Source organism: Asterias rubens, chromosome 21, assembly GCF_902459465.1.
Source record: "Asterias rubens chromosome 21, eAstRub1.3, whole genome shotgun sequence".
Taxonomy (NCBI): Eukaryota; Metazoa; Echinodermata; class Asteroidea; order Forcipulatida; family Asteriidae; genus Asterias; species Asterias rubens.
Genome location: NC_047082.1, coordinates 10,054,545 through 10,078,281, shown reverse-complemented (window position 1 = coordinate 10,078,281; position 23,737 = coordinate 10,054,545). Strand labels below are relative to the sequence as shown.

Here is a 23,737-nt window from a genome sequence, read left to right as displayed (position 1 = left end):
GAATCTGTGGTTTGAGATTACGAGACGACCCGTGATCAACACGGCATTGGAAAATAAAACGCCCACTAAAATATTAGATTGTAGAGTAAGAACCAGTATGAGATCATGCCAAACAGCTAGCAAGGTATGTGTTTTCTCTGTCACCTTTTGATTGACTATTGCGGATTTGAAATGTTAGTGTAGGTCGCCAGTTTTCGATCGAGTTTTGTTTCGTGACAAGACATGATTCGACCGTTGATGATGGTGTGTGCGTACACCACCACGCTGTACATGTGAACACCACCACGCTGTACACATGTACATGATGTATATGTTGTTGTGTGTGCAGTGTTTGATAGTTTTTTAATTTTAGCATGATCTATTCGTCTTTTTCTAGTTAACCTGTAGTTCTAGTAACGTTTGTAAAAGTACCTCATTTTTTAGGCTGTCGCTCTCAACACTGTAAAGTTTTATATATGATGATTATTAATTAACGGCAGTGCTGGTGCATGGTCATTTTCACTGTATCTAGTATAAGTATAATTATAAATAAAACTTAAAAGCGATTGACCTAAATAATATTATAAAATATTAGTATTTTAAATTTAATGCAGTGTGTATATTTTTATGGATAATTTTCCGTATGGCGCCACCACTGTTTCACCCATTTTTACAAAAAGAGAAATCTCATTGCAGGCATGTGTATGCTTCGTTTTTGAAAGGGCAAGGGCACCAAGTCATTTTCTCTTTGGGAAAGGGCACCCTATTAGTATTAGGAAATTGTAAATTTTTACTGTCAGCATTTCAAGGGCACCAAGGCAATCGCCTTGGTTGCCTCCGTGTAGTGGCAGGCCTGTCATTGAGGTATCTAAATATTATTATTTCATATCGAACGAAAGAGTGGTGCCTGGTGGCGCCATACGGAAACTTTTCCCAGAATCGCATGGTTTTTCTTTTAGTTTTTTTTTTAGTTTTATCTTGATCGTAGGAAGATAGATTAAACTTTGGATAACTTTCCGTATGGCGCCACCACTTTTTCACTCATTTTTACAAAAAGGGATGTATCAATCAGGTAAATTAGATACTATATTATTTTATTTCGAATGAAAAAGTGGTGGGGCCATACGGAAACTTTTCCTAAACTTTTTCTAATGTATTAACCATTAACCAGTTGGAAAATTTAACCTTTTTAATAACTTAAGAGTCGACTCAATCAGGCAGGCTCGCTTGGACCATGGAGGAAGAAAATATTTTGTATTTTCTTCCTCCATGCTTGGACGCATCAGTGCCTTTTTACTGAAAAATCAAAAGGTCAAGACATTTGATTATAAGTAAAAGTGAAATGCTGTAGTGATGATTTATTCTTATTAGTCACTACTCAATAAAATTGACAGTACAGCATTTCACTATAAATATTAAAATCAGTATAAAACTATCGTGTCGTGATTGATTGTGATTATAGCCTAATGCCCATGACCCTCCATCCTCCGATGGTTGGAGAGCTCAGACCGTCTGGAGGATGGAGGGTTACAACTAACTGCAACAATCTGGTTCCATGCCAACTAGACTTGTTTCCCCTCTAAAAAGTTCACTGTCCCAATGTACAAGAATACATTTCAGCTGTCTTTATCAGAGCACAACTCAGTCAGTTTCCAACTTAATTGTTCAGTGAGTTTTCTGCCATTATTTTTGCAGATAATACTCTATTCGATATAGAAAGGTTTGCGGTAACACCATGTTGTGACAATCTCTAATGAGTTGGGGTGGTTCTGAAAAGAACCGTTGGTTTCAATTGACGTTTTCTGGAGAGAAAAAAAATAAAAAGTTTCAAATCCTACTAATACTCTATTCACAAAACCTCCCATGGTAATACAAGTTGGGTATTGACCAATCACAACGCCACGAAGGTCTGACAAATAGGATCCTACAAATAAGGTCCGACATGTGTGCGCATATCTTGGCGCGTGCGGCAGAGTTGTGCAGAAAGGCATTTGAGAGTCCCACGTGTTCTTGCTCACACGTGCGTTGTGGGCGGAGCCAACAAAAAGGCTACCAGCCAAAATTATATTGTTTCTTGCTTTGACATTGTTGAACAATTGGTGTTGCAGGCTTGGTGTGTCAGTAATGTTGAATTAGTTCAATAGAGTATTGGATCGTTGAGTCGGCAAACTGAGTCCCATATCTGGAGAAACTCTTGAAATTTGAAGTAAAGTAAAGAGTCGACATGACCAATGATAGTGATGCTGAAAATTACATGATTATCCTTTTCAAATTTGTGTCGTTAGAAAACAAATTACTAGTTCCGTCCAAGTAATAACAGCATTAATACTCAATCATTTTTCAAGGATAATCATGTTTCATGAAAAGATTGGTGCACTGTTTTATTTGGACTCTGTACTGCCACTGGCCATTACCAATTCAAAGTCCAGATATTTTATCTGTTGTGGAGTCGTAATTGAGCAAGCTTCACTCATTATTTCCTTTTCAGCATTGTCTGCTAGGAGCAGCTGCAGCAAGTGAAGCCTTTGTGTCTCGGGAAAAAGTCAACTGGTAGATCTCCAAGAAAGAAAACACCAGAATTTATACAGTCGGACTCAGAGAGAGAGTTTGGCTTCTAAACAAGGTTCTAGCTATTCGGTACTATTCGGTCAACAGTTCAAAGCAGTGTGAAAACTTCTGTTACTTTAGAAGCGCAGACAAAAACAGATGTCTGGAAAAGTTGGAAAACATCTGCTCCAGTTCTGCAAAACATGGTTGTGTACTCCAGCATTTGGCCTGAAAGAACTTTGATGTTCATGTTAGGATCATCACATTAAAGGAACTTCAGTTTGTGAGTCCGGACAATTGTGTCGATGCCAAGATGCTGTCTACCCATCACCGTAAATCCACTGGTCAGTTAGGTCTTCCTCTCACCAAACCTCATCGGACATCATCACTCGCATCCATTAGTACGAGAACATTTGGTAAAATCCTAATTATTGGAGAGAAATTGAGGTAAGAGAATTGATAAGTTTAAATGTTTTAAAGGCACTTGACACTATTGGTATTTACTCAAAATAATATTTAGCATAAAAACTTACTTGGTAACGAGCAACGGAGAGCTGTTGATAGTATACGCCTCTCTTAATATTTATGCATGACGTCATAATTCGTACCCAAAATGAGGCTATGGGCGCACGCTCCCCATCACTTGCAGTGGCTGCGCCCATCGCCTCGTTTTGGATTAGCATTGTGCCGTACTTCATGCATAAATATTTAGAAAGGCGTATAAACCATGTGAGTTAAACAGCTCCCTCTGAAGTATTAACATCGTTTTTTAGAAGGAGGTAACTTCTGTTTTTTCTTTCAATATTCTCTTGCAACTTTGGTGACCAGTTGAGTCAATAGTTTATGATGTTGCGATACACCAAGTGAGAAAACAAGTCTTTGACAATTACCAAGGGTCACTGTCCAGTGTTTTTAAAGGTTGTTAAAGGTTGTTTTAAAGGTTGCTTTTGTCAGTCCTTTTCCTTTGTGCTAACACTTTTGTTTTGCTAGGACGACTTTCTTTTTTTCAATTGTTCATCTCTCGTTTACGAGACAGAGTTTTACCAGAGGCCTGAGGCCTTTGATTTTAGCATTGGGTCATTAAACTCAAGTCCCACGGCTTGTATTTTTCAATTGAAAGATAATACATCACTCTTGTGAATCTCTTTGATAAACAAAATTGAGGTTCAAATGTTGACTTTTAATCTGATAAATTCCTAAATAAAGTTCTGTTGAGCCTGCATGTATACTAACCAATATGAAAGAAACTTGACAATATATCCTTATGAAATGCTTGTTCAAATCAAAAGGGTTTAAAATACTAAAAGCTGTTTATAATATTGTTTTATTTGGTCGTGAGACAAAATTCTGGTTCAGTAAAAATTTTGAGCTCAAAGCCCTGAAGTCTTTTGGGTTTTGCCCTTACATTTGAGCCATGCAAGATGTCATGTAAACCTGCATGTTAAGTGATTGCACAAATTTGGGCATGATAGGCAAATGGGGTTTCTAAAATTAAGTTTCCAAAGTCCATGAAGTTTCCATTTTTGTTCAATGAGATTATTTTAAAACAAATTATCTATTATCGCAATTGTATTAAAACAACAAATTGCTACTGGGCATTCTTTTGGAAAACTTTGTGCACTGTTAGAATATAAAACAACATTTATTTCATAGCAAAATATAGCCTTGTTTTATCCTACGTACGGGCTGTAGCTGGGTGAGAGGTAATAATTTCACTTATAGCACACAGGCCTACTTTGATCATGAAGTCACAACCCATTTTTAAAACAAAATTAAATTGTCACTGCCGCACCACCTTCACAAATTAGGTCTCATAATTCACGAATTTTGCCTGATTTGGCACACCTCTTGTTTTAACAAAAAATAAGGAGAACTCAAATGAGACATTTTAAAAATGGTTGTCTCATTTTTGATGTGTGCTAGAGACGTATACTTCCACAGTCTTAAACCCCATCCTTTATTTATTTCTAAACAATGGTTACAAAGCTGCGGCAGTAAAATACATTGCATAATTAGGACATGTTACTAATTTATAGATTTATGAATTTGTTGTTGTAAGTACTTGAGCAAGATACTTTACTATAATTGCTTCTCTTCACCCAGGGGAATAAATGGGTACCTGCGAGGGTAGATGTTGATATTGTGAATGAAAAAGCCTTTGGAACAATATAAACTGTTGCCCAGGTTGTATACTCCCAAGGGAGCTGAGAAACATTAAAAAGGGATGTTATTGGCCCTATGACCAGGGCACTAATGTAAAGCGCTTAGAGAATTAAGTGTTAGTTATTAGGCGCTATATAAATCGAAAAATTATTATTATTAAGTACATGTACTGTACAGCTTAGATTTCATTGTGACATGTACATGGTAAAAGCTGTATACATATACACACACAGTCATTTACTGCCAGATCGAACTAATTCTTCATGAATAATTCATTCAAATTCTTGGTAAAGGGTTTTGTCATGGTGTGTCCATGGCTAGTCATTGAGAGGGATTTTGAATTTAACTGTTAACAGTTATCAGGCCCAAGCCACAGAGAATGATAGACCTTTTGTTGAATCTGGAATCAGTGGAAGTATTTAATCTCGCTATTGTTCAGGGGCACTCAGGGGAGGGACTTGGCAACCCCAGGGCTTTTCCTTCCTTGGTCAATGGGCTTAAATCCTTTTGTCAACATTTGTTTTGTTTGTAAAGTCTGGGTGCAGTCTGGTTTCTGCTTGGTGGAATTCTCAACGAAGAAGTGTTTTGTATGCTTGAATGGATGGGGTTTGAGTGGTGGCTGCAGAGCATTAGACAATTTGGGATGTTATAAGGTGGACAGGGTATTTCTACCACCATGGGTGGACACATGTGTACATTTGTCTGTATATACCCAAACCAAACAGTGCACTCATATAGTGGCCACCGTACCTCAAATATAAGGCTGCATGTACACAAATGGACATTATGTAGGACTTTCCAACAAGGGTATTTCTACCAACATGGGTGGACACATGTGTACATTTGTCTGTATATACCCAAACCAAACAGTGCACTCATATAGTGGCCACCGTACCTCAAATATAAGGCTGCATGTACACAAATGGACATTATGTAGGACTTTCCAACAAGGGTATTTCTACCAACATGGGTGGACACATGTGTACATTTGTCTGTATATACCCAAACCAAACAGTGCACTCATATAGTGGCCACCATACCTCAAATATATGTTTGGACTTTCCAAATATTTGTTATTACACTCTGGGTGCATTTGATTATCTTCCCCGGGTCGACACCGGTGTGTGGTGGGTTTTTTCCAGGACTAACGTGTGCAGATAATTACCCAAGTTTGCCTGGAAAAAAAAAAAGCCACACACCGGGGTCGACCCGGCGAAGCTAAACGAACGCACCCTCTGTATTACACACCTAGCGAGCCACCTCTCCGACGAGTGCCTCCGACTCTGCACTTGGAATGTGACGGAATTGTCTAGTGTGTAACAATTTGGTCACTGAAAAAAAAACGCATGCCCTTCATTCCACTGCAAGTGTACAGTGTTTGAATGTCCCATTTAGATTGCCGATTGAATTTTTTATTTTTTTTTTCACCCAATTTTAAAACCCCAAAGGACCCCACGCCGTAAAGGCTTCGCGCTCACATGCTCCATCTTCGACAGATTTGGCCCCCGAACATTTTGGTCCAACCTGCCCTTCTTTTGAAGTGCCCCTCTAGACAAAATTGTGCCCCCTTGTGGCACCCTAAAAATAAACCTTAGTTACGCCATGGAGGAAGGAACGCTGCTGATGCATCTCAATGTGTCATGGCTGTATTTCCACCACTGCCAGATGTGTTCAACCTTCTGCGCACAATTGTTCCAGTGCGTGCTTAATGTACAGTTTGCTATTGGTGTTGCCAGATGATATGGACTGCGTGTTTGACAGTGTAGTTTTTGCCGACCATATTGAACGATTGAACTGTGAAATGTAGGCCGGGTCTGGGTTTACAATACAATTGTATTCTGCGTTCATTATCAAATCAATGGTATGGAACAGATTAAATGTGTTGAACATGTAGGTCATTTTAGGGCTGGATATAAAAGCAACATCTGTCGACTCAGACTGTGGTATAACAGATATTGAGTTGACATTGTCCGCCTATTCATTGGCAATTATATTGAGGGAATGCGCTCTGATGAAATGTATTAGGCAAGTCTTAAAGGCAGTGGACACTATTGGTAATCGTCAAAGACTAGCCTTCACAGTTGGTGTATCTCATGATATGCATAAAATAACAAACCTGTGAAAATTTGAGCTCATTAGGTCATGGAACTTGGGAGGTAATAATGAAAGATAAAACACCCTTGTCACACGAAGTTGTGTGCGTTTAGATGGTTGCTTTCGAGACCTCAGGTTCTAAATCTGAGGTCTCGAAATCCTTCTTTCTCGAAAACTATGGCACTTCAGAGGGAGCCGTTTCTCACAATGTTTTATACCATTAACCTCTCCCTATTACTCGTCACCAAGAAAGGTTTTATGATAATAATTATTTTGAGTAATTACCAATAGTGTCCACTGCCTTAAAGCCATTATACACTTTCGGTAAACAGTATTGTCCAAGTCCCACACTTCGTGTATCACAACTTATATATAAAATAACAATCCTGTGGATTCGGAGTCAGGAGAAAATAACGGGAAAACCCACTCCTGTTTTCGCGCGTTTCGCCGTATCATGACATGTGTTTATAACAAATCCGTAATTCTCGTTAACGAGAATTTATATTGATTTACCGTTTTCTCAAAAAGTAAAGCATTTCATGGACTAATATTTCAAGAGAAGTCTTTCACCATTACCTTGTAAACCCTGTAAATTATTTGTAAATCTGTGAACTTTTTTTTTTTTTTTTTCTGTACCGAAAGGGTCCAATGGCTTTAAAGTAACTGTGATACGTCCTTGGCCTCCATTTAAATGGAGTAGTCTTCCAGTACCCAAAAGGTCATTGTGTATGCCATGGGTTTTCAGTACAGAGTTTGTCAAATGGCATTATCTATGCTTACCGATCGTCAGCTGATAGTGATACGACGACTTTCCCTACATGTAGTAAGGGTAGTGTGCTGCACTTTGATATATAATGGCTCGATAAAATTTGTTATCAACTTTAGGTTTTGTCTGCTATACACTGAAAACTATTATTCTCAGCCCGTTTTGCAAGCTTGGATTGCGGTGCGTGGGGTATGCTGAAGAACAAGTCCTCCCCGTCTCACTCCTCGTTCATGAACTCTGTCGTCTCTCCCTTCCCGCCTAATACAGGCATGCAACTCTTCCGCGTTTCCGCGGAATTCCGCGTTTTTTGGGGTTTTTTTACGTGAAAAAAAAAAAAATTCTGATTTTTTTTTTTGCCTAATATATGCCTGGCATTAACAGTGTACAGCTACAATCATGTAAAATAAGCCTAGTACATGCTAAAAATGCACCTAAGAGCACAATAAACCTCAACATTTTCTAGGGTACCATTGTGGGTATCATGGCCCGTGGCGTTTCGGCTGCCTCGCTCCGCACTTGCGTTGTGCCTTTGAAAATGTTCCTCTGTTTTTTTCAACGGGCAGTTGCATGCCTGCTAATAGTACAACATCTCTTCCCTTCAATGGGTCCTAGCAAATTCTGAGACACAATAAAAATTATAAACATTAATAATGAATTTAACGAAAGAACTTGTTTACACTTAAACAAAAAAAGTGCTTCTAAAATTTAAAAAATCACAACAATTTCTCATTATTTTTGTTCTGAAGTGTGAGTCAGAAGCCTATCTGTTGTGTTGCCATGGAAGCCATCTGTTGTGTTGCCATGGATCTCATTCAAGTTTAAGATACAACCAGGCAAGCGGCAGAAGAGGGATAATGACTGTATCGTAAACCTGGGTATGATCCCTGACTACGCAGCGGTTACAGTTTGAGTCAGCATCAAATGACTTCCCAGAACGAAGATATTGACAAAATTAATAAGGGGACTGCTGCTGTCATAGGACTAGATAGCTCAGTTGGTAGATGGTAGAGCGCCGGCACATTAATCCAGAGGTTGCAGGTTTAAATCCGGTTTAAGTCAATGTTTCAGACCTGGGCCCAATTTCATAGCGCTGCTAAGCATGAAAATTTGCTCAGCATGGCATGTCTTCCTTGATATTGCCGATAATTTTAAGAGTGACTACCAAACGTACACCTTCCCTTTAAGCGTGTGAAGTTGCAAATTGCATGCACCTGTCTCGACCACACATATGTAATGTAGGTAAGACATCTTCTTCACTCCATCTTCCTCTGTTGCCATCCATTGCCTCCTCCTTGGCATGTCTGAAGAAATAAAATCAAGAAACGTGGCTGCATATGGCATAACAGGGAAATATAGGTCACAGGGTGTAGGACCTACATTATTAGCTTTCATGGCCGAGCAGTCTCAAGCGCAGGACTCAAGCTCTGGTTGGTTTTATTGGGGTGTTGGTCCAAATCTTTATTCGCAACATCTGGGCCCAATTTCACGGAGCTGCTTAAAGACACTGGACACTATTGGTAGTTGTCAAAGACCAGTCTTCTCACTTGGTGTATCTCAACATGCATAAAATAACAAACCTGTGAAAATTTGAGCTCAATTGGTCGTCGAAGTTGCGAGACAATATTGGAAGAAAAAAACACCCTTGTCACACAAAAATGTGTGCTTTCAGATGCTTGATTTCGAGACCTCAAAATCTATTTCTGAGGTCTCGAAATCGAATTAAAATATTTTAGTGGAAAGTTATGTCTTTTTCGAAAACTACATTAGGGACCGTTTGTCACAATGTTTTATTTTATCAATAGCTCTCCATTTCTTGTTACCAAGTAAGCTTTTATGTTAACAATTTTTTTGAGTAATTACCAATAGTGTCCAGTGCCTCTAAGCAGGGCCATGACATTAATGGGCCTAGAGACAATGTGCTGGTACAATTAAAATGTGCATTAGAGTGACAATCCCATAATACTAAAGCTACCCTTCGATCTCCATTAATTGTCAGAACCAAATCGTTGACTCGTAAATTTTTGTTGATTGAATTTTTGAGTTATTAATTTATTAATTTATTTTAGTATTCTGGAAAATGAAACTCACGAAGCCCTAGTCATGACACTTAATGATTCTTTAAAATGAAAATAACTATTACACACTGAAGAGGGATCCATTTTAGAAGCAGAGCTTGTAGGCAATGGTCCTTCAAGACATGCATTTGCATCGAGACAAAGAATAACAAATACAATTCGTTGAACCAAAAGGTTTGTGGTCGAGTCGAGAACAAAATATTATAACGAGTCGAGAACAAAATATTAATAAGTTCCGTTTGCTGCGTAATGCAAGTAACTGTTTTGTCAGTATATTTTGTAGACACATCAGTTTGTCTATAGATAGATATAGGCCCAAGATTCCTTCCAGTTAGTATATATGCAGCCAATTTGGCTCAACTGCATGCTGGTAGTAATGTATGCTTACTAACATGGTGATGGATTTGTGACTATAGTACGTAGCATTGTAGTAGTAAATGCATTGTACCCAGCTGAGGATTGTCCCTGGCTCCAATGTCAAGGGTCAATGTCAAAGGTTAACTACTTCTGCAATTCTGCACTTTGCCAGAAAAACAGCTGTTTACCATCAGAAAGTAATCAGGCTTAATACTTCACGGTGGCAGCGAAGGTTAGGCGATTGCCTCCATGCCCCCTGGTCATTGCCTTGGTGCCCTTGAAATGCTCACTGTAGAAATTTACCATTTCCTCATATGGTGCCCTTAACCAAAGAGAAATGCCTTGGTGCCCTTGCCCCTTTAAAAATAATTTTCCACAACTTTGATTTTGAGACCTCAGATTTAGAATTTGAGGTCTCGTAATCAAGTACCTGAAAGCACACAACTTCGTGTGACAAGGGTGTTTTTTTTTTCTTTCATTATTATCTTGCAACTTCGACGACTGATTGAGCGCAAATTTTCACAGGTTTGTTATTTTATGCATATTTTGAGTACACCAACTGTGAAGCCTAGTCTTTGACAATTACCAATAGTGTCCAGTGTCTTTAATGAAAAGAAGAATGCATTTTCAAGGATAACAGTTGGCTTACGATGTACCACTAATAACACAGATTACCTGATGCTTTCAGAGTCCATAAATACGAGCAGAACACAACACGCAGGGCCTATGTCCAATGCACAGAAAGCGTTGAAGTGCTTATCATAATTCCGTGTGTAAGGTCAAACCAAAATGATACCACGCATTCCAAAAGTGTTTCTTCTTTTTAATCTTAAAATCGTTAAAGGCATGAAGGAATAGCGACTGTTTTTTCCCTTCTTCTTTTGAGCAACAGTTTCTCTGGTACAATTTGTACCGGTAGGGGTAGATTTCACAAAGATTTAAGACTAGTCTTTTCTCGAGTTAGGACACGTTAGCTTTTAGTTTTTTAATATCTCCTAGGACTAGTCCTAAGTTAGAACTAAGTCCTAAATCTTTGTGAAATCGACCCCAGGAGCCTTAGCTTTTTTCTTCTACCGTGTCAATCTCCATGATGTATTGCCACCACCACCCCATCATGCCAGGATTCACATCGTACCTCTCTTCTTTATTGACATTTATTTGTTTGATTACATTGACTAATAATATTCCATACATAGGCCTTGATTCAGACAGATAAGAAGAAGTTGAAGCACCGATACTGATTCATGGAAGTTTAGCTTTTGTGATAAAAATGCAGCGTCCATAGTACAGGGTTCACAGTGTGGGCAAAGGATGTGTTTTTTAAAGTTTCAAGTGCTGTTACACAAGACAAGGCAATTCAAGTGGATAATACCTAAGTTTGTAGGCCTTGTTATACCAAAGTATTGATACTTATTTTCGAGTGGACTGCATTGGACTCTGAACTGTGTATTTTGTTGACGTTGGGCGCTGCGTGCTCGCCAAGAGGAAGTAATTGGCTCTATAAACTCTTCTGTCCCGTGCAAATAAGTCATAAGAGTACTTCATTTTGTCTCGGCAGAAAGTTGAATGCAAATAGGGCTTAGAAAATTTGTTTCGAAAGCAATCAAGGATGTAGAAAAACATTTCTTGCAAAGGACAATTGGAAATTCCCTTGCCTTGGAACATGTGGAATTATTTGTTTTTCTTCCTCGACTGAATGAACTACAAGTAACTTATACATTGGAAATTCCCCTGGCACTAGTTTTGAATTTCAGAGAATTGGACACACAGGGAGGTTTTGTTTTTTCCCAAGGAGGACCCTCTGCACTGCAACAAAAAAACATTTAAACATACCTGTCGCCCTGTGAACGTATTTTGACAGCTTATTCCACTTGATATCTTGAAGAGTGTCATATCTGTTGCACATAGGGTTGTCCATAGTTTGTGAACTAGCAGTTAAAGGCAGTGGACACTATTGGTAATTGTCAAAGACTAGCCTTCACAGTTACTGTATATCAACATGCATAAAATAACTAACCTGTGAAAATTTGAGCTCAATCGGTCATCGAATTTGCGAGATAACAATGAAAGAAAAAAACACCCTTGTCACACGAAGTTGTGTGCTTTCAGATGCTTGATTTCGAGACCTCAAATTCTAAACTTGAGGTCTCGAAATCAAATTCGTGGAAAAAAACTTCTTTCTCGAAAACTACTCCACTTCAGAGGGAGCCGTTTCTCAAAATGTTTTATACTGTCAACCTCTCCCCATTACTCGTTACCAAGTAAGGTTTTATGCTTATAATTATTTTGAGTAATTACCAAGTGTCCACTGCCTTTAAACAAAAATAGTTGCAGGTTTTGTGAAAGGACTAAGCGTGCGCGTACGTGCGTTGCCCTGACAACATGGGGTTCATTGCCTGCTTAAGGGCCCCAACCTTTTTTTTATGTGGTGCAATCTGAGCAATTTTTTGTAACATTGACTCCTGAATCTGCCATAGATTTTGTATTATTTTCAAGTATTGTTATATTTTCCATGTCAGTTGATTGGGTCTCAGAATTCATCACTGACACTGCAATAACCTATCTTTCTGAAAGTTCAGACATACTCAGCACCTTGAGTACCTTGTTTGGTAGATACGTGCGCTATATAAGACTTCGATATTAGTATTAGTATTAGTTGGGAAGTGTTATTCGACACTTTAGAATTGTTCCAGTCTAATGGATGAGGTAACTTGATGCTTGCTAATGACTTGCATGTAAATAGAGTACAATGTCGCACAGAAATAGACACTGAATTGCTGTTTTCCAGTCAATGACAGGGGAAAATTGAAGTTAGCTCGGGGAAAATTGAAGTAGGCAAGATAACCTTGAAAAAATAAATAATAATAATAATAATAATAAAAAATGGGAGCAAAGTAAGAAAAAAAGTAAGTTTTTTTCTGTTGGAAGCTGTATAAGTTGGATCCAAATTTGTTTTAACAATCATCGTTTTTCATGGTTGCCTCCCCCAGGCTAAGTTTCCATTCGTGTGATCCTGCAATGGTGAAGGATAGAAGACATCACCTACGCATGTACCCCAAGAGTTTTATCGGCAATGAGGCTGTTGATTGGCTGATTAAAAACATCGGTGTCAAGGACAGACCGACGGCGACGCTGATGCTGAATATACTACAGAGCCACAATGTTGTTCATCACGGTAAGTTTTCTTTTTCAAATAACAGTTATTAAAATCAACGATTTTAACCCAAAGTCTAAAATACTGTACAAAGCAGGACCTACAGACCACATGTTTTGCTTTGTTCCATGTCACGCCCCTGAGTCATGACACAGCAGAAATAGGGGAAACTTTTTACATGTGGTCATGTAACTTTAGCGTTTCATATTTTCAGGTGCGTATTCACGCTTGTGATTGATAATAATAACCAGTTTTTATAGAGCGCTTTTCACACCCGAAGAGCGTCTCCAAGCTCTGCCGTCATAATAACCCATGGTCACTGGGCCTAACATCATTCCTTGAACCATCTCAGCTCCCTTGGGAGTAAACAGTCTAAGCAACAAGTATGTGCTACTCGGCTAAATCAATCACAAGAACCATCTCTGCCCTCACAGGTACCCATTTACCCCTGGGTGGAGAGAAGCAAATACATGTAGTCAAGTGTCTTGCTTAGGGACAAAAGGGTCACAACCAGGACTCAAACCCACACTCTGCTGAACAGAAGCACCAGAGTTTGAGTTTGGTGCTCGTATCCGCTTGACCACGACACCCTATAAAATGAAAGGATTGAGGAGCAGAGCTTGATGGAAAACAATTTTTGCAGCAACCAAAAAGATATGGAGTCCATTAAAACAGCCTAGCCAAAATATAAACCGTTTGTAATAACAATTTCATTTTTTACTAGTACTTTCTTTTTCAATAATGTTACCATCTCTTAAGGAACTAATTCTTCATATATTTTTTTAAATTTGTCGTGTTACAGTTTGCGACGACCACACTTTTAAGGATGCGTATCTTTTTTACCGATTCCGAGTTGACGATGGTACCCTGCCGCAGAGCAGAGACACAGAGCTGTACATCAAAAGTCACCAGTTGTATCATGAGTAAGTTGTTTGATTCATGAACCTCAGTCAGGCAAGGATTGTTTGAATGGTGTGGAAAGTAAGTAGTAACTATAACTAGTAAGTTTGCAGGTACAACCATGTGTAAATCTCATTTGCGAGGAGTATTGGCCCTGAAAAGTGCGAATGTGGTCTCGAAGTTTCGAACAGCGTACTCCTGAAGACGGGTGTCTCTGGCCGAGTGGATAAGAGCACCGAACTCTGTTGCTTCTGTTCAGCAGAGTGTGGGTTCAAATCCCGGTCGTGACACTTGTGTCCCTGAGCAAGACACTTAACTATAATTGCTTCTCTCCACCCAGGGGTAAATGGGTACCTGTGAGGGCAGAGATGGTTCTTGTGATTGATTTAGTCGGGTAGCACATGTTAATGTTGCACAGGCAGTATACTCCCTAGGGAGCTGAGATGGTTTAAGGAATGAATCTAGGCCCGGTGACCAGGGGGTAATAATGTTGGTAGCGCTGTGATAGCCCTTTGGAAACTGGTTATTATTATTATTATATTGTGTGAAACATTGAGACCACAACAGCTCTTTTTCAAAGCCAAGATTCCTCCAAAAGAGATTCATACATGTTTGTATCTGCAAGTTTACTCGCTTTAATTATTTCCACATTCAAGCCTTGTTCTTCAAGGTGTTCTTTTCTCCCACCCTTGCTTCTTACTTGCCGGGGAGGGGGGGGGACCCCTCTAACAAAGATGTAACAAAGGGTGCGTTTGATTAGCTTCCCCGTATCGACCGCGCGGTGCTCATTCGGGTGAGCCCCTTGGCAAGAGCTTATCGAACGATCACACTCGCCCTCTCGTGGTGACGTCATGCATCTCGGGCCAACCCCAAGACGGAATGACGTCAAAGCTATTCAAACGTACGGGGGCAGACCGGGGATGACCCGGGGAAGCTAATCGAACGCACCCAAAAAAGTAAGACCACGTACGTAAGGACTAGATAGCTGAGTTGGTAAGTATGTTAATCCGAAGGTTGCAGTTTCGAATCCTGTACTAGTCACTCTAACCCAGTCAGGTTACCCTATATTTACCGGTAAGTTTTAATTGCCGTGGGTCTCATATTTCTAACATAGCTTTTCCATCTAAGTATATCATAAAAGTAATAGGTTCTTTGAGACGCCAGTTGTTTGTGGGAAGCTGATCTGCATATTTTGAAGGGTTGCTAGGCAAAGGAAATTGCAGCTTTCCCATTGGTCAATCCAACCAATTTTCTTGATTCTCTTCCCCAGGTTAACGCAGCTCGGAAACAGTTCCATCATGAAGGTACACAATGAACTGGGAAACATGTATGATAAGGTATGTTATGGTACGATGAGCAGGGCTCAAATTTTGTGGGTTGGGGAAAATCCACAAGACTGCAGGGCCAAATTTCATAAAGCTGTTTACCGGTAAGCAAATTTGTGGGCTTTACTGTAGCAGAACAAATGTCCGGAAGCATAAATCTATTTCATTATGATTTCTCAAGTTAGCAGACAAATTCTTGACGCGCATACATGTTCACCATGTATTTGCACTGTTACGTCATTTGTGTGCTAATCGTGGGTAAGCAGGCATTTACCCTTGCTTACTGTAAACAACTGTATGAAATTGAAGTTCTGATAAGGGATGCTCTGTAAGCACAAAACGGCTGCTTATGCTTTTTTTTATGAAATTGGCCCCTGGGCTTTAGCTCAACATTTCTACAGGACCACAAACATTTTAAAAGACCATTTTATAAGCGTACGTACTACCATGACTACTTTGCAGTGAAATGTTTCTGATACATTATACTGGGTACTATCCGAAGCGGCTGTACATCTTACCACGTTTCATTTTCAGAGTTGCCATTCATTTTCAGAGTCAAATTTTTATCGACCCTAAAAAGCATTTCAGACAGAAGTATTTTTTTAATTATTATTGGGTACGAGTTTAAACCAGGAAGCAGTAACAGATGCCACTCTATGACTCATAAATATGCACCGGTCAGATTAAGGATATTAATCTGTTAATCATTATAGGATTAGCAATCTTTCAACAATTTTCCCATAAGTAGGAGCTACAGTTGGTGAAAGCAAACATCAAATGGATTTTAAAATAGCCATTGATCTATATACAGCCTTCTTCCTACTTGAGTCTGATTTCCGGTTTTGTTTGCCCTTGGATAAGTCAGAAAAATTGTGATTATATACAGTCAACCCTCAATATAGAGACCACTGTTATAAAGTGGCGTATCGGGTCATAGCGGTTAAGAGTGTGGGTTCAAGTCCCGGTTGTGAAACCTGTGTCTAAAAGCAAGACACTTAACCATGGTGCTTCGTCCTTCGGATGGGACCTAAAGCCGTTGGTCTCGTGTGTTTGTTTAACCCACGTAAAAAAAACACAGTGAACTTGACGGAAAGAGAAAGGGTTTGCCCCGATGTTCCTGGTTCGATATTTTTTAGCTACAAGCCCAGTTGTTTTGTGGATTTAAAAAAAAAAAAAATTTGAGCCTTGTATGGAAGTTCTCCATGATATGATGAATTCATAGCCATGAATTTACACATCAACATACTGTATTTTTTTTGTATTTTGACCTCATTTATGGGACTCTGTCCCGTCGTATGACCCATATCATGGTTTGTTTACCCTAAACCCTCTGCAGGTTTCGCTGATGTAACTATTACAAATATATCCATATTAAACTTCTCACAAATGCTTTGTGCAATTTACTGTCATGTGCTACCGGATGACTCCCACTGTATTTTCACACTTATTTGCTCGTTGATTCATTTGTATTGAAGGGGTTTTTGATATGAGTGCGGTCTTTGAAACTTAGATATTTTTATTGTTTATTTAGATAAACTAAGCAATGTTCATATGGTAAAACGTGCACTACCAAATTGGACATAGGGGATACAAATACAGTTATTATTATACCAAATAAGTACAGTGTATTAAGTTATTTATTTTTTGCGAGAGAGGCTTAAAAGTTTTTTTTGTACATTTTCATAACTTATCCTAACTGAGTACTAAAACAGAAACTGTGCTGTGCTTTTTATGGACCTACAAGCTTTGTAGTAATTTATTTGAAAAACAGTAGTCGCGACTCGACTAAGCATTCAATGACAATAGTTGCGACTTTGACAATAGTCGCCCAGGCTTTTGTGTCTCCACAAACCTTACAGACTATCTGTAGTTGACTGTTTCCCCGTTCTTTATTCAGAGTTTTTACGGTACCCAGCTGGTGAACTGGCTGGTGAAGAACAGGTCATGCTCCTCCAGGCAAGAGGCTGTGGGTCTGGGGAAAGATTTACTGGAGAATGATCTCATTAGACATGGTAATATCACACTCTTATTCTTGTTCTTTATTTGGCCATTAAACAATCACAAACGGTCAGTAAGTTAAATGAATATATTAAAAACAATTAAGTAAATAAAAACAGTACAAACCTGAAGGCACATGCACAATCGTACTGTGATGGCCAGGATTAACAAAAGTATAATTAAACACTATGTAGCTCGAAAGCCTGTTGATCCAGTACATTTTCAATTCCATATTTCTGTCATTCGCTCCCTAGTAACGACAGAGCATCATTTTAAGGACGAGCGTCACCTGTATCAGTTCCATCCAGAGCTTGCCCGTCTCAAGGTCATTGACCTCTTGGAGCTGGACGACCGACCTCGAAGCGTGACCTTAGACACTAACACGGTGGCGCACCCGAAAACAAAATCGCACACGAGACCCTCCCCAACCAAATCCCTGCCAGACTCGCCAGTGATTGCCCCAGCCAATCCAAAGTTTTACCTCGGGAACGGCCCTGAGCAGGACGATAATATGAACTCTGCCATGTTGGAAAGGAACGCCGTATCGGAGTCTGACAGTGAGGATCTGTCAACGAGTTCTGGGTCGCAGGATAATCACATGCCCACCATGTTTGGTCAACAGAACCCATCAGTTGCGATGTTGCTCGACCCGGAGTCACCATACGTCAAGCGGACTATTAAAGTAAATAATTGGCTGTAGGATTTGTAAACTTTAAATCCTGGGAGAACTATCCAGAAACTAATACCCCGGTCACACGCAACCCCCCCCCCCCCCTTTCCCAGTTCCATTCAGTGTTGTAGCCACAGTGGGTGGTGCTCGGTTGGCCTGCTCAAAACTAAAACAGATTGCACGGCACCAATGATGGCCCAAGATTCTAAACATGAATGATTTTGTTCAACTGCTCTCCCTTGGTGGACTAAATTTGATTTAGAACCGACCACTAAAATTTGTCTAGTTACAGCACCGGCCCTTTATTTAATTTGGAAGCTCACCTTAATATTGTACCCAATGAAAACATTATTAAAGGCTGTGAACACTATTGGTAATTACTCAAAATAATTATTAGCATAAAACCTTACTTGGTAACGAGTAATGGGGAGAGGTTGGTAGTATAAAACATTGTGAGAAACGGCTCCCTCTGTTGAAGTGACGTAGTTTTCTAGTAAGTTTCCATGAATTTGATTTCGAGACCTCAGAATTGGATTTTGAGGTCTCAAAATCAAGCATCTGAAAGCACACAACTTAGTGTGACAAGGGTGTTTTTCCTTCCATTGTTATCTCTCAACTTCAACAACCTATTGAGCTCAAATTTTCACAGGTTTGTTATTTTATGCATATGTTGAGATACAGCAAGTGAGAAGACTGGTCTTTGACAATTGCCAATAGTGTCCAGTGTCTTTAAAGCTTCGTCTCATCTGAGCAATGAAAGCAGACTTGATATTTTATTATTTTGATATTTTTTTATTTTTTTGTTTGTGCTAGATCATCGGAGATTCAGTTGGATTTGGATTCGTTGTCCGAGGTGACGGCCCATCCTTTGTCCAGACAGTGGACCCTACCGGACCAGCAGCTGCAGCAGGGTTAAAGGTGTGTATGGAAGGCCAATTAAGTAGGGTAGCCTTGTTTTTGTCTGCATTTCAAACCAGTGCAACCAAAGTAATTTAAGTCATTGTGTCTTTCTCAAGGACACAAGTGTCATGACCGGGGTTGGAACCCACACCCTGTTGACTGAGCCACCGAACTTGAGTCCAGTGCACTATACTGCTTCGTTTCTTCTGCTTGAGTCGTACATCATACAGGACCTACCGTTTTTTTGTCTTATCTTTTTATGTGTTTTGCTCAAGGACACAGGTGTCATGACCAGAATCTGAACCCAACCATTAACAACACTAGAACTTGAATCTGGTGCACTAGACAACTAGACCACGACACTCTTATTATTATTATTATTATTATTATTATTATTATTATTATTATGTGTATCATCTTTTTTCATTTTTTTTTTCTTTTTTTATTTTTTTTTATTTTTTTATTTCTCAGGTTAAACAGTATCTGTACTTTGTAAACGGTGAATACGTCTTGAACAAGAATCACATCGAGGTGGCTCACATTATTCTCAGGAACACACAGCTAATAACGATGGACGTACTGATGCCAAGAAACCAGGCCTACAAGAAATAACGGTCGGTCGTTCGTAGAGTTTCCCCCGGAGATCTTCAAAGTGTCGACTGAGGTGCCTACCCTGCCAGCCCAAGGGGATAGATAGATTTAGTTCCTGTCACTTTGTCCCAAGCCATCCAAAGATATGGAATAAGCATGAACACTGCAGGTTTTTGTTCTATTTTTCTTTCAAGTTTCACATATTTTGTGTGAAGTGAGTGTGGTATCAAAGTCTAAGAGAAAAGGCTTTATTCTCAAATGCAGTCCCTTTTTAATGGGCAAGTTTACCCTCAAGTTAATATACTGGTATTCATGTTTTATGTGTGTAAAGATCAGGTTTTGTGTCAATAATTGTGGCCGAACTAATGCTACAGTGTACCAGCATTGTTACTCTCGTTGAATCAAGATAAGGTACATCCTGTGTTATATTGGCAGTTTTTTACTACCAGTATACTTGCCCTCTTTGAATGAAGATAAAAGAAACTGAACATCATTTGTGATATCGGCAGCAATTTAATAACCAGTTTATAAGATCTCTAAAATCAAGTTTGGGTACAGCAACTTGCCTTTGAAAAGTCGTCTTAAAAATATGTGACTTGTAAGTAAGACGGCGTCAGGACGCCTTATGGCAGCAGCAGATAATAATAATAATTGTGGCTTCTTACATAGCGCACATGTCCGTCACCCAGTGACGCTCCTGGCGCTTTTGTCCGTCTCCTGGCACTTTTGTCCGTCACCCAGTGACGCTCCTGCCGCTTTAACATACAGTATTTCCTGCCAGATGGGGGACTGCTTTGAATTATGAGACCTAATTCTGATAGCACCATGTAATGCTTCACAAGGTGCTGTGGCGCAACTTGCTGCCGATCAGACCAGGAGCACCGGGGCGAACCCCTTCTCTTTTCGATAAGTGCACTGGGTTCTTTACATGTGTTACATGGGACCAACGGCTAAACGTCCCATCCGAAGGCAAAGCAATGGCTAAGTGTCTTGCTTACGGACACAAGTGTCACGGCTGGGGATTCAAACCCGCACTCTGCTGATCAGAAACACCAGAGTTTTAATCCTGTTCTCTTAACCGCTCGGCCACGACACTTCCATAGAGTAGAATAGGTAGGGTTAAAAGTATACTTACTGCTATGCCCTATGCCTTATAGTACTCACTTTCTGACATTATAACGTCCAATCTTTTAAGAAAAAAAAAATCAGGGAAAAGCGTTTGTCTTCCAGCAGATTCAACTGCAAGTTCTTGAGGTTTGATTCTTTTCTTTTTTTCTTTCTTTTTTCGCTCTATCTCTCTTTTTCATTCATTTCCTTTTGTACAAATTTCTTCCAGAACTCGGGTGTCTCTCTTTGTCTCCCACTGAGGCCTTATAAACAAAGTTCTTGTTATGACGCCAAGGACTCTTTTGTTGCCCGGTCAGTCAGTTCTAGGTTTATTATAGATTATTGCAGATGCCTTGTATCGCCTAAAGGTTGAGGGGCTGCCTTAAGTTATGTTGTGTTGAAGAAACTAACGCCCACAGGAAATATCCGTCGAGGCATTATTACCTCATGTAGAGTTAAATAAACTGCAAATCCCCTATTACTAGTTTTATGTACGACTGCTCAAAAAGGAATGTGCCAAAAAACAGAAAACCTTTTGTCCCCACACCCTCGCCCATTTATACAAGGAAAACCGTGCATTACTACCTGATGTGACATGTGTGTGAATTTTTGTACATATTATCATTTCTGTTGACTCACTAATTTTAACCGTCATCATAATAGTATTCTTTCATTCACTTTGCTGACTGGTTTGCTCCCTCATTATTAAATAGTAAAGAAGTTGCTAGCTTTATATGTGTACAAATAAAGGTAGGCCTATAGAACATAATGATGAACTTGGACATTGTTCATTTGTACATTTGGATGGTGCGCCCTCTATTGAAATGCGTTTGGACACCTTTGGTTATTGTCAAAGACCAGTATTATCAATCGGTGTCTCCACAACAAATAATGTAATTTTTGTGGGTTTTTTCGCTGTTAACCAGTTGCTGCTAAGCAATATTTTTATGTGCTTAGCAAGTTTTTGTGCTTACAGGCTTCATTAAATTAGCAGCATATTTGGGATTAGCTCTAATGATATAGTCAATATCAGGTGATGCAATGGCAGGAATGACGTCACCTCACTTATTCTTATAATTATTGACAATTATTGAAGGCATTTGTATGTTTTTGTTTTATTACCCACCGAAAAGGGACCTCAGAAAGTTTTTCAAATTTTATATAGATTTATTTAAGATTTTATTACATGTTGTCGTTTAAGGAAAAAAGGGAAAAATAGCCTCAAATTTTTAGTGAGATTATTTCAATATTTTGGTTCTGAGTATAAATCGCTGCACACAACGACAGATAGAGAAACTCTTAAAGAGTTATGTAAACAAAACAAAAGTGTACATTTTATTTTAATGTCGCTAGATATTTTAGATTAGAAGAAGTAGACGAAATGTTTTATTCCAGCCGTCGAAGTAGATGTCAATGTCGCTTTTTTAAAGACTGTTTTATGACATTTTAATATGTGTTGAAGCTTAATCTGAGAACAAAATACAGTGTAGAATTTTAGTTTGGACCCAATTATAGTTGTGAAAGGTCTAATGTGAGTGAGATGGGTCCGACTTGAATGAACTATAGTTTGGACGAGCCTAACTTGAGTGAGTAATTGTTCAGACAGGTGAAACAGGCCCTCTATTGGTGAAATATAGAGTTCGACGGGCACATTTAGGGTTGCTGGGTTCTAACTTAAGTGAATTTTTAGAAGTGACATAAGTAAGGGAATGTTACTTATTTGTTATTGTTTATTTAATCCAAATTATAAGGAGTAAAATGTCCAATAAGCTAAGACTGTTATGCTGCGATAGTTCTGAAAATTTTCTGCTTAATGGAACGTTTTAAATTTTCAGTTAGAATAGGATATGATTCTATTTATTGTTTTTTTTTATAAAGAGAGGATTAAGAAAAAAATAAAATAAATAAAAATCATTGTCATTACATTAACGATATTAATAACGAATTCCACGAATTCTATTATTATAGTTATTATTATATTATAGGTTTATGTTTACTTTTATTTCATTTTTGTACAAAGAAATATTCCTACTGTGAAAGTTTATTAGTATTATGCAGTATTATTATTGTGTACATGTGCGCTTCTTATTCTGTGTCTAAGGGAACCAACACGAAGTATGGCCCTTTTGCAAACCACGCGGCTTCAACTCCAGATTCGGCTCAGGCTAGCTTGGCCCCGCGGTCGTTTTGACAATTTTCGCGTGCTTTGCGTACGTGCTCAGGGCTTCAGATGAGAGAACGGAGCCCGAAGCAAAGCCGAAGCCGTGGATTGGAAAATGGCCTATAATATTGCGCGGTTCCTGTTGCCCTCTGCTTAGGCTTCTGCCACAAGTCGTTAAATGTCTGTCGCGATGATAGCGAAACGACACTCTCGTAACTATCTCGCTATCTCTGCTGTAGCGTGAGACTATACTGCTTAGCCCTTCCATAGTAAAACAGTCCAAATTCGAAACATTTGTAGAAAACACAAGTACAGATAAAACGCTGTGTTGCCATAAAAACGGGCGAAGGTGTTAACTTCAGGATTGTTAACAGGGCCGAGGATTGGACATGCCTTTGAAACTTTAAAATGGCAAAAACGGCCTCAATTTTCAAAGAAATATTTTATGTCAACAAACAAACAAACAAATCGAGTTGGGCTTTTTTGCCATGGAGTGGCCATGCAAGTCTCATGACTACTGCTCTCTTTGAGGAGAGAAGTTGTCTCGCGAGCAGTATCTCGATATAGTTACGGTAGTCACCGCGACAGACATTGAACGACTTGTCTACAAGTCTACCGTCTGCTTTATGTATTCCATATTATTATATTATTATGCAAAGTGTTCATCCAACTTTGTAAGTTCCATGTTAATTTTGTGTGAATAAACAGACGGACGGTATTTTCCAGATTCGATTGTGTTTGTCTGATACATAAATGAACGGCAACATATTTTTTGTTTTAATAGATGTTAAATTTGCATCGGGGATAAAGAATATTAATTTTGGTATTACCCATATACACCGATGTGTGTAGAGCACTGTAAACTCAGTACTTTCCTGGTTCCTGTGAAAAAAATCACAGGCATATATATAACTCGCGAACCCACGACCTTTGCAATTCTAGAGCAGTGT

At 39.1% G+C, this 23,737-nt stretch overlaps 1 protein-coding gene across 1 annotated transcript; it reads left to right on the top strand.

The window, feature by feature from the left end:
• Positions 1–12: 12 nt before the first annotated feature.
• LOC117304902 (DEP domain-containing mTOR-interacting protein-like) lies at positions 13–20,317 on the top strand. The gene is made up of 9 exons (XM_033789550.1): positions 13–124; positions 2,468–2,973; positions 12,972–13,156; positions 13,938–14,058; positions 15,306–15,372; positions 17,258–17,372; positions 17,613–18,040; positions 18,842–18,946; positions 19,400–20,317. The coding sequence occupies exons 2-9, from the start codon at positions 2,840–2,842 to the stop codon at positions 19,538–19,540; spliced, it is 1,296 nt and encodes a 431-aa protein (XP_033645441.1). The 5' UTR covers positions 13–124; positions 2,468–2,839; the 3' UTR covers positions 19,541–20,317.
• Positions 20,318–23,737: the final 3,420 nt, after the last annotated feature.